The sequence below is a fragment of the Oreochromis niloticus genome, linkage group LG6 (genome assembly GCF_001858045.2).
Source record: "Oreochromis niloticus isolate F11D_XX linkage group LG6, O_niloticus_UMD_NMBU, whole genome shotgun sequence".
NCBI classification, from domain to species: Eukaryota; Metazoa; Chordata; class Actinopteri; order Cichliformes; family Cichlidae; genus Oreochromis; species Oreochromis niloticus.
Genome location: NC_031971.2, coordinates 20602440 through 20616697, shown reverse-complemented (window position 1 = coordinate 20616697; position 14258 = coordinate 20602440). Strand labels below are relative to the sequence as shown.

Here is a 14258-nt window from a genome sequence, read left to right as displayed (position 1 = left end):
TAGGTAGGTAAAAAAAATCAATACAGTCCCACATTTTGTATTTTTGTCCTCACGGTTGTCCATTGTAGTGTGAGTAAATTTGACTCTGGTCGAGAAGCACAGCTCTGCATGTTTTATGAGAAGAGCCTTTGGTGGTTGAAGAAAAGCTTGTTGCTAGTTATGTAAGGCTGTCTCTTAAAATACTTATCTTTTTCTCCAAAGTAAAATCTGCAGGTCTGGGCCATCTATGCAAATGAGACTGCATGATTACAAAAGTGTTTTACTTTCCACAGCTCACAATCTATCTCTGTCTACATTATGGTTAAGCACAGCTTATCTCTGTGAAGCATTTTTCTTTTTTTACATGATAGAAAAAAAAGGTTGACGGTTTTTAAACACGCACTTAACCATAAGATTAACCAAATATCCCCAATGACTTTTTAAAAAATTTTTTAAGCTAAATTTCATTCAGCTTCAGCAGCCACAAAGTATTGATGCTGGTTGACTCTGCCTGAGTTCATGTGATCTGTTTTTTGTGTCAAAGCTGTAAGTTTCCTGATGCTTATAGATATACTTTTACATGTCAGAAGTGTTTATTCCTTCTATGTGACAAAACTGTAGAAGCATGTGGGAGCAACAGGGGAAACCTTAGGTCAGTATGTCTTGTTTATGTTTGATAATTCGTGAATCAATTTGTGACAGGCAGCTAAATACACTCATGGTGTATCAATATAGTTCTTGCAAATCAGATGTTTGTGATCCAACACAAACATGATTTTGCTTGTCCAGTACAGAGCCTGGACTGAAAAGAGAATGGCAATATGCCAGCCTATGTTGTTTGCATCTGTGACAATGAGCCCACAGGGGTCAATAATCCGAGATTCTGGCTGGTAGTGGAGTTTGCACAGATGTGACCGAAATGGGTGTCTGCTTTTTGGGGGGTGATATTTCCTTAATAACAAAGTATGCTTTTTACAATTTGTTTGTCTTTTATTTCTTGCAGGCAGCCATCCTCTTCCCTTATGACCTATAAACCTGGTTTACCTTGATAAAACAGGGTCTTATTATCGTAAGAAACAGACACCAAACAAGCCAATTTTCATGAATAACTTATTCAACTGCTGAACAACTTTAGCCTCTACATTTTCTGTTATATATATTTTTTCAACTTTACTTGGTGTTACACTGCTTGAAGGTGGAGTTAGTAGTCGATACAGGTTATTTCATGCACAGGAGTGAACCTAGTAATTATAGTTAGTATTTTTCCACATATTGTATTAAACAGAGAACTGAATCATTAAATGTTACCCACGTACTCAAACTATATTAGTGTAGCTGTATGTGATTTTGTGCTCACCATCTGGCCAGTAAAAAAGGCCTGAGACAGTGGTGGTAATGGACTACATGTTTTTTTCCATCATCATAATCTTCACTTTAAACACCTAAATATTATAGTGGACAATAAATAATTCCCCAAATAGCAGACAGAGAGTAATTCATCTACACAGTTGTGTCTTTAAATTCAAGGTTCTCTCTCTTGATGACAAACTCAGGGCACCTGTGGGCATATTTAAGTGGCCTCTATAGCTCCTTCTCTCTTGCTTTTTACCCCTTTCACTTTCCTCATCCTTCACACAGAGTCCCTTTGTTACACTTTTATTTTATTTATTTATTTTTTATCAATAAACTTAATTAGAATCTTAACCTGTCTTTTGTCCCAAATGTTTTGGCCCTTTGAGCCTTTTGTAGCAAATCTAAATAGCTAAGTTGACAGCTAATCTATTTTTCTGTGATCATAGTTTTCTTAGAGTCGGATTACTATATTTATGCAGTACATTTTCTACCTTGAGGAAGCCTATAGTCTGTTGATTGAGCCAGTGGGGACACTAGTCAGATTTGTAGGACTTTCTGTGTAGCGAGCATACAGCCAGGCCAATTTGTGGCTCATGACACCACGGTTCACATAGTGTGTCCAGTTTTCATTCTTCTTGTATTCTTGTCATGATAACGTGTTCACCTGAACTTTTTTCTTAATAAAATTGCTTTTCATTAAATTTACAATCTGTAGGTTTATTGACACTTTACATAGGCTATAAGATACAGTAACCCCAAGAAACATGAAAATGAAACCCGACCTTCAGTGTATTGATCCTTTAAGACTTCGAGCCCATGTTATATTCATTTAGTACACTGTAGAAATGACTCAATTATTTAGCAGCTTCTAAAATCGAAGCAGCAGCCCTTTATAATATCAGCAGGCTTAATAAAATATGGAACTGCAGTGACAACACTAAGCCTAGTTTAGGTTGTTACGTTTTTGGACAGGGATCCTATTAATAGCTTCACGTTCACAGGGCTTTAAATGGCGGGTAATGAGCATGCTATGCTGCTAAAATGGGTAAATACATGTGGATTACTTGCGATAAGAAAAAAATAAGATCTGTTTGTGAAGTTTCATCATTAGATTAGTGCATGCTGCAGAGCAGTCACATGCAGTCGGTCTAAATCCTCTGATTATTTGTTTGAGTTTGCTGTGAAGAAGGCACAGATACTGTCGATTCAGACGACTTCTGTTGTTAATCATCTCAACATGATATAAAATCCAAACTTTGTTGTATTGTAGTGATATTATTTTCACACACTCCTCGAAGCCCCTTTTTTTTCCTGAGGATTGCTGCACTGATTCCTTTGACACTGATCCTTGTGACCGTACCCATACCATTTCAGAATGAGATTTAAGAAAGCTTTTATGTGGTTTGTCTTTGAAGTGAGCATCATTTTGGGTGGCACATATTTTGGCATTTGTTATGAAGATTATGCGCCTCAAGGGGTGTCATGCAAAGAAATGAACCCGAGTCAAATGGGGACTCACTGACATTTTCACTAAAGAATAGGTAAATCTACTAAAGTTTCTTTTTTTCTATAGAGGTAGTTGAGAGTTTGACAGTTAAAATGAATGCACTGTTGCTGAAATGTTCTAATTGGCCAGCCTTGCACACAGATTTAAAACCCACTCTCTCCCACTCTTTGTTTTCCTTAGATTAGTTCCCAAAGGCCTAATCATGGGCTGTTTTGCACACTAGTTGAAATAATATTTTGAGATAGCTCTTTTCATCCAAGCATTTTCTTAGGCTTGCTAATCATTTTCAGTGCACTACACTGTGGATGTAAGATTTGACTCCTTTTAGACCTGAATGTAAATATGTTAACGCATCAAATGCTCCACCTGAAAACTGCTTCTACCATTTACTGCCCCACTCGGTTTTGTTCTGTCAGCTACACGTCACATTGTCCTGTCATTCCTCAGAATGAGTGAAGAAACAGCACTGATACAAAGATATCTGCAGTGAGAATGATAATGAAGGAGTAGGAGGATCAAACAGGGATTTGAGCTAAGGGGTTACTAATGAGGAAATATTATGGGGAGACTGAAAGCCTATTGCTCTCAAAGCAGAATGAATGAATGCTGTTCTTAGAAGTTCACCTTGGGGAATTAAATGCGCGAATCATTATCGCAGAAAATGCTTTTAATTCATTGGCTCTGCTGTTCTACTGAATCATGTTTTCCTGCACTTATTTGTTCAGTTCTGTGAGTGTTCACGCCTGCAAGTTAGAACCACCAAATATGTTTTTGGAGTATAAAGATTTGGTGCAAATATCACATATCAAGAGCAAACACTTGAAAGAAGTTCAAGTTCAAACCTGGCAGTTTTTAGGTGCATGAATATCTTTATTTGTCAGAAAATAAACCAGAAAGTAGAAAAATATTTGACAGCAGTGCCGTTTTTTTAATTCATACATTTTCCCCTTCTTATTCATTGTTATATGACACAGTCTCTCTCCAGCATTTGCGTTTGAGTATGCTGCCAAGAGACTTTTAGAGGATATAGCTTCAAGAGCACATGTTGGGGTTAAGAATGTCAGAGCTTGACACCATTGCAGTGTGACACTTCCTGCTAACATTCTTCCTCTTTGCCACCCGAAAACCTATTCAGGTACCAATTTTAATGCTGGCTAATCCTTCTTGCCTTGCACTTCAGGACTTGTTAACTTCAAAAGATATTTTAAATAACACAGTATAACACCAGCTAAGCAAAGTCCTCAGTGACAAGGTATTCAGCCTTGCTGAATTTTAGAGCTGTAAAGTCGTCTCTCTGCCTGTTCATTCAGTTTGACTCTGTGTAGTTTGTGTATGAATGGATGTTCAGCTTCCTGGTGATTAAGCGATCAGTAGTGTGTATTGTTCCTGCAGCCAAACACTTGGTGGTCAGCTAGTGTGTAATATGTGGCTTTAGGTCATCACAGCAGCTACATCGTACACACGTTTTAGTACTGTCACAGTGAGGCGACTAAATTGTATGCTTAGAAAAATGTAGAAGGCCCCATCTTGCTTTTGTCCCCTGGGCTTTTGCACACATTATGCTCTTTACACATGGCTATAAATGGTCTTGTCAATTTGTTTTAACATAGAACCTTGAGTACTGTATATCAGTTACTATATAACATGTTAAAGGTTAAAAGAATCTCTCTGGATATGTGTACAGGATCTTACATGTGTAGTTGGCTATTACGCGCGCACACATGCACACGCCCTTCTGTAGTGTTCAGTGGTTAAATCATCGCTCATCCTTTGGATGCGGGTCTTAGAGGTTGAAGGCGGAAAATTGAATGGCTACGCAGAGTCAAGGGGATTTACTACTGACTGACGAGTCCACTGGTCAGTCTCTGTAGAGAAGTGGCCACATGGCATTTAAAACTATTGATCAGCAATAAAACTGGAACAAAAGACACAGCAACTCTTTATAACTAAAAGGAGGCATAAGCCTCAGGACTTCTGCAGCATAACTATGATTATAAGTAGTTTTTTCCATTTGGATATTTAAAGGATAAATTATTTCTGTTACTTTGGAGTTAAAATTGTTTAAGTTTCATGAAAAAGCATGGGTAAAAACTGAACCAACATAAAATTGAGAGTGCAAGATTTTGTGTCTACTTGGGTATGGCCAGGAAATTTTGTTTTGGTTTTGTTCTAAGCTTGTTTCTTTCTTGCTCAGTGACTGGGTCTTGATGTTATCACCGCTGTGTTCATCTCTCTTTTGTCCCTTATCACTTTTTAGTTACATCTTATTACTGGCAAAACAATTACATGAGCGCCTGTGTTTTATGAAATGTATGTTCAGCGTAAAGTCGTTGAAGATGACTCAATCCTTGTTAATCTTCTCGTGGTATCACAGATAAAGCAATGTATCCATACAGCTGAGGTATACACAGATCCATCACTAGTTTATTGGCTGTTTCTAGGGTTGGTTTCATGTGGATTAGCAATGAGACACATTTTTAATTAAATTAAATTCAAGTTGGATGACCCCCCTGTGAGCAAGCACTTGGCAAGAGTGGGAAGAAAAAAATCCCTTTTAAAAGGAAGAAACCTCTAGCAAAACCAGGCTGGCATGACCAGTTGGGGGTGAGGGAAGGGAGACAGGACAAAAAACACACTGTGGATGCGAGCCAGAGATTAATAATAACTAATGCTTAAATGCAAAGTGGTGAATAAACACAGAAAGAGTGAAAGAAACCCTCATGGACACCGATGTCTATGAGGGTCTCGCAAAAGTACCACAGCTTAAGAAAACCTCGACCTTTTATACTTCACATTTTTCATTTCTTATATCGTGCTCAGCTCGCGATAGACATTTGTTGTAAGCAGAAGAACTTTATTTTATACATGCCAGTAAATAAATGGGATCTGGCATATTGTGTTTACATCTGGCCGCTGGAGAACCACATAATGTAAAATAGCATGTTGCAGAATCACCATCTGTGTGGAGGGCCCCCGTGGTTCAGCACATAACAACATAATGAACCAAAGCGCTCAGTGTGTCTCTCTTCACCCTCAGGAAGTGTTCAGACAGAGATTTTAATGCTCTCCTCATTCGGAAGCACTAAACCAAATGAGAGTCTCCCTGCTTAGTTGGCTAAGAATAAATATTTTACATTGGTGCATCATCTGTGCAGAATGACTATGCCTTTTTTTTTTTTTTTTAATTTTGACATACCACCAATGATGCCATAATTTCTGATCATTTAATTCTAAATCTACTGATTAGACATCTATATTTAGGCTTTCATGCGATTACTAATATTATGCTGGTTAATACTTTTATGCGCTTAGCGAAAGCCAATTTGAAAATTGGCTTAAGTAAAACTGACAAGTCGGTTCACTGACACGTGCTCTCGCAAGTCGCTGCCTCCTGTCGTTTTAACAATGTATATCATTTCACACATGACCTCATAGAGTTGATGCGTTGATCTTAAATGTGATTTAAAGTTGTGCTTTTTTTATCCTTTAAACATTAGTGGGTGGTGATGTAGTAAAAGAAAGAATTAAATACCCTACCAAATATCTCGGAAGGAATACTCACTATTTCTAAGCTTAATGAAACAGATCTATATGGGGGTGCTTTACAGGTTGCATAGAGGATAATAGTCTAGCAAAGGCTGACTGTGTCTGAGCGGTGTGTGTTAAGGCTGAGAGGAGGACATAACTTGTGGTTGTTTGGAATGAATCTCGGTGTGGTCTTGCATAAAGTCCAAACAGTGCTGCTAATATGCACGATAAATGGGCTTACCGAGGGCCAATTACCAGCTGCCAGAAAGGGCAAGGCTGCCTTGCGTAGACAGTGAATTTATTTTGTTTTGTGTCAGAGCATATTTGGATGCACTAGGGAGACATTATTGTGGCTCACTTCATTTTTTCATTTTGCAAACTACTTGTTTCTAACTCTTTCCTTGGGGCATGCATTCGATTATTCAGTGAGCACAGTTCTTATTTTGTGCTTGCAAGTGATAATGCATCATTCAGACTTTCTTGTGTTAAAGTCATGATGTTTGGAAAATATCTTTAAGCTACTGAGCTGAGTTATGAGTTGGCGTCACAGTGCTACCTCTCTATGATGTGTACCTTTAATACATACTTTTTTCCCCCGCTAACAGCTTTAGACGAGTAGTAAGTACCAGGTTATGTTTAATGTGACACATGCTGCATTTAAAGATGGAAACTGCACATAATTTGCATTCATTACAAGTCTTAGAGAGTGGCTTTAAGGTCAGCACCATCTCTCCTGGTTGGAGCCAGAACCCTCCAAATATTTTTCCCTGTTTTCTTGATTGGCTGAGAATGGCAATGGCTTTTTGTAGTGCACCATATCAGCGTGAAAGTGACCGTGATTGAAATTAAATGACTCAGCCACAGTAAAAATCTTAAGTATCTAAGGACCTCAAATCGCTATGACATTCAGCCTCATGCAAAAGCACTGAAATACCCCCTGCAATGCTTTTTGCTCCCAGTAATGTTTGTTTGTTAAGTCTGATGCAAATTCTTCGCCTAATTAGCATTATCCCCACTGGCCGTTCATGTAGGTCCTTAAAATTAATTATTTGTTTGTGCTTCTTGGAGTAAATAGCCTGTGTAATACATGTGTAACAGTTTTTAACTGTTATTGAAGTTAAAGTTATTTAATATGAAGTGAAAATGGTATAATTTTTGCTTCTCTAGAGCTCATTCCTGGGATATTCAGCTAAGCATATGCATGCATAGACAGCTAGGTAAAAGCAATAAAGTGAAGGTAAATAAATTGATTCCGGCTCGGTGCCTGCTGTGAGGTTATCACAGATATAATTAAATATACATAATTTTTTAAGCTACTGTTGCAGAACAAAACATCACCTAGGTTTGACTTTAGTGATTCTCTCCCTGTGGAAAGCAGCTTGGCTGATACAGTAGCGATCGCTGTGTGTATTTGACAGGCCAACCCTGTGTTTATGAATGGATGAGGGTTTGAAGAGCAGATGAACCACACAGATTCATAACTCAGTATGTTGTTCTCTTCCATGGAAGAGTTACATAAGACATTATATCAACACTCAAGTTCAAAAAGGGCTGATCAACTTTTAATACAGGCAAGATAAGAAGGCAACTCTACACACTTGGCCTCTAATAACTAGTAAGAGAAACGAACAGCAGCTGCTTGCATCTTAGGATAAACTTCATTTTTGTTTATTGGTATGCGGACTGGTTCTTACATAGCCCTTTCTACCCTAGTGGAGCATTCAAAGCGCTTTATAATGACTGTATATGACATGTAACTCTCATAAATCAGAAATGTGTTGAATGCGTATGCATATAAGGGACACTTGACTCTTAACATCAGTTAAATAAAAAAGGACCGTGGGATTGTTTCATTACCATATCCATACTCTGCAAAACCTTAAAGACTGCTTGGGGTGTAGGTATAATAATATGGCACCATTAATGGGTTAATAAAATTAGTAATACCTTATTCACAGGACTGGAGCAGAAGTCATTTTAATGTAAGCTTGGAAACTGACATTGGACATATGTTACTATGTGATGGATGACAAATCACGGTTGAGCTGGCCTCTTCTTTTTCAAATGCTGCAGAACAGTGGTGAACTGTCATTATCTGCATTGTTTGTGCATGCAAGCACACAAGCCATTGACGCTAGAGTAATGACTAATCTGCAACAATAGAGCTGGCTAAGCTTAGCTGTTGTGTAACTTCATCTGTAGTCATGTAATTGTAATATAACTGCATTAATTAACTTACTGTTGTTTTTTGGGGTTCTTATCTTTGTCAACAATCAAAAAAATTTGTTGGTGATCTGCTTGAAAAAAACAGGTAGTTATTTTTTGATTGTATTCCTGTGTTAATGAATGGTTTTATTTGAGTGTCACTAAATCTCTGAGTGTTTCCTTATCTCTGAGGAGAAGGGAGTTTTTGGTGTTATAAATGAGTGTGAGTGTGTGCGTCTGTGTGTGTGTGTTTCCGTCCATTCATGTGTAAATATAATGATGAGTTATTGATTTATAACAACCAGGATTGAAATAAACACATCATTGCACTTCATATTGAGCACTAATTCCACTGTGCCAAGTGGTGCTGAACAGATGACCTGATGGTTAAGATGTATCAGAGTTTCTAAATCCTAAAATAATGCTATTGAATCATGAATTCGTTTCTAGACAAATACACGATGACCTAAAAGTTTAACTTGGTCTTTTATCAGCTTTACTATTCCTGGATCCATCATGGGTGAAGCCATACATCATTAACGCTTATATTGCAGGCTAGAAGCCCTGAAGTAATGCCGCCTTGACAGGACATAACTTTGCTCTTAGAGGCTTTTCAGAGTGAAAGCTTCTGATATATTCCTCAAACTAATCATATCACTCTATTGTGCAAGTTCAGCTGCCGTCAGACAGATAGTCCAAAGGCAGTCTCTGACTGGAGTGTGGAATGAGCAATTCTGCCCATGTACTTCCTCCCTGGCTTCAGATGGAAGTGTATAATTATGTACAGCAAATGTGTCACCAAGATATAAGCAGCCAAATGTTTCTAGTCCTGATTTGCCTGTACAAGCAGCAATGATTGGTTGTGCTTTTGCCCTCTAAGCTGAGTGACTTTAATGCATTCTTTGTTTCATTATTTTGTCTTAATTATGCTAAACGTAGGATGTTTTTCTTTGAGAGGTGATCATTTTGTTTTTATGATGATATCACTTTTGATACAGTGCAGTGTTTGGTACTTTACATTGATAGTTAAATGGTTTTTGATGTTGTGAAAGAATCCATAACTACAGTGCTGTGCAAAAGTCTTAATTTATACCCTCAGAGGTACTCGTAATTTTTTTTGAAGTTTTTTTAAGGTCTTTGAAAGTTTTTCTTTGTGCATTGGCTGCTTTTTTAGTCTTGTCTTTTTACCTGAAAGTCTTCAGAATTTTTACTTTTGCTAGTTAAGGAAGTTAACTCAAGGGATGAACCAGTGTTGTGTCTACACAAATATGGAAACAGCACATACACAAAATAATCAACAGCAAAGATCTTGTTTTAATAATTTATATTTGTTCTCAATTTTTTCTTTGCATCTATAAATAAAAAAAAATACCAGAGATAACACCTTTTGACAAGCATGAAGCAGTATTTTGTGCACCAAGGTGATTCACAAAGAGCTATTTACTAAAAAGTTGGCATATCTCTGCATGATGTATACTGTGTCCTAAAAATGTGCAACTGGACAAGTGGAGGACAAAAGAAGACTTGGCAGGCCTGCAGACTATCTGCAACAGGTGAACAGTATCTGAAAGTCATGGATCTGAAAAAATCCATCAATCAAACCTGACACAGGACCTGACAAATACATTTGATCCTCGAGCAAATGTACCTATCTACTGTTCACCAAAACCTAATCAGAAATGCACTCAGTGTAAGGGTGGCTGTCAGAAAGCCATTCATAACGATAGGAAACAAGAAGAAAAAGACTGGTCTAAATCAGTGGCAAAAGGTCTTATGATAGCCATCTGTAACAGACAATGAAAGCTGTAATGGTTTGTGGTTGAATTTCAGCCAGTGATGTTGGGAATTTTGTCAAAATCCACAGAGTTATTAACATAGAAAATTGCTGTCAGATTTTGATCCACATGCAGCACTATCTGGAAAGTGTCTGATTGGCAAAAGCTTCATTTTTCAGTGTGACAAGGATCCCAAACACACTGCCAATGCATTAAAAGCCTACCTGGATAGAAAAACACAGAAAGGAACACTATCAGTCATTGACAAGCCTCCCCAGAGCCAGGACCTCAACAAAAACAACATAATCCTGTAAAACACTGAAGTTTTACTAATACAGTTAGATGGACTAACGGTATTAGTAAAATATATCCATGTTTGTGTGTTTGTGTGCAACATTCCTGCAAAAGCACTGATGGATATTGTCAGTGGTTGCAGCCCGAGACAGGTACTTGACTGATGCTGCACACAGTTTAGCAGTAATAGAATCTAGAATGAATAACCTCATTATTGTTGTGAAGGTCCAAATTATGAACGAAGCTTGAACTATTTGTCATCTTGTTTTGTTCAACTTTTTTCCTTTGTGCAAAACCAGTACAAGTCATACTCCCTGCATTATTATGGAATGTGCAGAAACATTATTATTCAGAAAAGAACGAAAGAAAGAAGATTAGTGTAATTACATTTTTTATAGGATTGGGAAAATTGCCCATATTGTGTTTCAGTATTACACTGGGTACCATTTATAAAGTGTTCAGATAACAGTATAACCTATGTTTACAGAGCTAATACAGTTTTTGACAATATCTTCTTTTTATGCATGGGTAGTCCCGTATCTTTTTTTTCCCCCCCTTTTTGATCCTGATTTGCAAAGTGTTGAGATCAGAATATTATAAATCACAGTAATATAATGCTCCCCTATAGAATCCCATACTCAAACCACTATCATCTCAGTGGCACTGATCACCATACCCAGAACAACTGAACATCTCTGCCATCAAGCCTTGAGTAATAATTATATTACTGACTTATTATAAGCTATATGAACTTGAACTCAGTAATTACTCATGACCTCGGTATTGTTTACATAAGAACATTATCAACATTTCAGCCAGATTGGTGCCGAATAACACAGTAGGGTTTTCACTGCCTTTATTTCATAGTCATTTCCAAGGACCAAATGAATAGAAATTAAAATATAAAGCAGGTAAAATGAACATGTTACTTAATGGTAATAAGTATTTTATATAAAAGAGAGGGTTTAGATGCATTATTATGCTACCATATCAGTGGCATAATGGCATTAAAATTACATAATTACTACTAATTATCACATAATAGCTATCAAAAATATCCTCTGATGGTTGGCAGTATGGCTGTGAGGGGGTTTCTTGGACTGTATTTGGTTTTGGAGGCTTACATAATAAAGTGGCTTATGAATGTACAAAGATTATAATCAGCAAGCCCTGTAACAGGTACTAGGTTGTAGCAGTTTTGAATATTTTAGAATAATATAATAATAAAATAGTACATACTGGATCTTCCTATTATTTTTGGTGTTCTCATTATCTTTAATTGCTGGGATGTGCAGGTTATGTGTCGTAACCTCAGAAACAACAATGACCATACACCATAGCAACAAGCAGCAAATCAGTGTGTTCAGTAAGTTTTATATTTTCCTCTCCTGTTGTGAAGGTGACTACTCTGGTGAACACCAGCAACAAAGGGCCATCCAGTAAGAAGAAGGGACGCTCTAAGAAGGCCCATGTCCTGGCAGTGTCTGTTGAGCAGGCTACCCAGAACTTTCTGGAAAAGGGAGAGCAGATTGCCAAAGACAGCCAGGACCTTAAGGAGGAGCTTATTGCTGCTGTGGAGGATGTTCGTAAGCAAGGTAAGCCCGACTGTTTGTGCTTTCATTTTTGTTTTTAAATTGTGACTGGTTAGATAACAAGATTGTTAGTGTGTGTAATTCCTTATGCTTATTCACTCTTAGACATCTAGTAATTTTTTCTTGATCATCAATTTCTAGAACATCAGTTATTGTCTTTAAAATGTTTTTTCTTCAAAACCCTTTAAAAGATATGAAAAAAGTTCCTTTATTTCCAAGCATCCAGTTTGCATATATTTACAATGGAATGGAGACTGGGTTGTTAACGTGCTTATTACCTGTAACATATGAAATCAAAATCTCTAGTCATTCATTCTGCTTGAAGTACTTTCATTTATAGATATGTTTAATTGAGCATCTGTACAGACCACATCTGTCCAGGTTGCAGCTACACATGAAACTATTACTGATGAACAGTGAGGAAGTGTGAGATGCATGTGGAATTCAGAGTATAGTCACATTAATGTTATTGATATGTAGTTAACAAAATCATCCCAACAATCAAAAGTAGTAGTTCTGTATGGGTTATTTAAGGTCTCCCCCACACAGGACTATAGACCAGTTGGCAACCACCTGGCAGCCTTTAGTTGGTGTGTATTCCCTGACCGGATGGCGAACGATTAATGGAGGTTGCTTCCTGCTGCTGGGCGAAATCAGTGGCAAGCATGGTGCTACACCCCAAACCTACTTACTGATTACTTTGCCTACTAGCAGGAAATCACAAGATTGAGAAACCAAATGCAGAAATGAAATGAAATGACTCAATAAAAAGTCTAGTAATGAAATCCATAAATAAAATAACATAAATGCAGAGGCAGGAGTAACACGAGGAAACACACTGGGAGTTTAAACACACAATGTGACAAAGAGAAGACAGCACTATTTATGCAAGCACAGACACACAGGGATAATAAGGCGAATGAGAAACACTTGGATAGCAAGACAACGAGTCAAACTAGACATGACATGCTCAAGACAATCTGCTATCAAAATAAAACAGGAAATCACAGACTAGCATACTCAAACTTGAGATAGAAAGACACATCGGGGAAGGCTAGAAAAATAACAGAAAATAACAAAATCACAGATCATCGCAGTATCTGGTATAACCATTAAGTCACCACAAAAATGGTGTTGGGAAATGGCTTATGCTAAGGCACTGTATTAATGTACAACACCCATGTTCACTACTATTATGACTGAAATAAGGACCCCTACTGACTTCTCTTGCTGTGTAAGTATTAGTATTCTGGATGAATAGGGAGTGTAATTGACATAAATGTAATGTTTTGGGAAAGTATTAAGTGTTTTGAATGTCATAGCAAGTCAGCTGTCTGCTCAACTTTAGATGAATGGAGAGTTAAAAGTGGCAAGCCAAATCCATTAAATATAGCAGATTAGTACCCATTAGATTTAGGCTTCACTTGCAGTGCATGCAGCCTCACGAATGTAATGAGTCTAGTTCTGGAGTTGTTTACCCTAAAGTCATGCATCGTTAAAGCTTCGACTGTCTGTAATGTTGAGGGACCTTGCTGAATTTAAAGGTATTATAGATGCCCATTCTCATTAACGATTTGAAACTTAGTCTGTTAACGCTGAAACTTCTGCATGGATGCAGCGCCTCACTCGAACAACAAATCATACTCTACTTTCTGGCGGCTTACACAGATGGAGCAATGTCACAGTACTTTGTAGTTCTCCGAAGTTTATTTTCTGTGCGGAGTGAAAGTCTGTGAGCCTTTATGTGAATCAAATGTTTGTCCCCAGAATGGAATTGGATTCCCTGTTCAGAAACCACATCAGCAGAAAGAGCAAATGGAGCTCAGCATATGTTGTGTTGTAGCCGTATTCCTCATCCTGCTCTGTCAGCGCGTACTTGGCTGCTGCTACTGTTGAATATTGACTTGACTGCTTTGGCACACCGCTCTTCTGAGGTGTGAAATAGACTGTTACCATACAGGTCATCACCACAGCTGACATCAGAAGGTTCAAGATTAATCTTCTCGCTTGTTAGGCATGCAAAGC

At 37.7% G+C, this 14258-nt stretch overlaps 1 protein-coding gene across 6 annotated transcripts in view; it reads left to right on the top strand.

Moving 5' to 3' along the window:
- ctnna2 (catenin (cadherin-associated protein), alpha 2) overlaps positions 1–14258 on the top strand; it is a 304920-nt gene that overhangs the window by 41102 nt on the left and 249560 nt on the right. For all 6 annotated transcript variants that reach the window (XM_019359931.2, XM_019359932.2, XM_019359934.2 and 3 more), the window contains one exon: positions 12041–12236. In XM_019359931.2, the coding sequence (XP_019215476.1) occupies positions 12041–12236 (196 nt within the window). The remainder of the gene's footprint in view (positions 1–12040; positions 12237–14258) is intronic.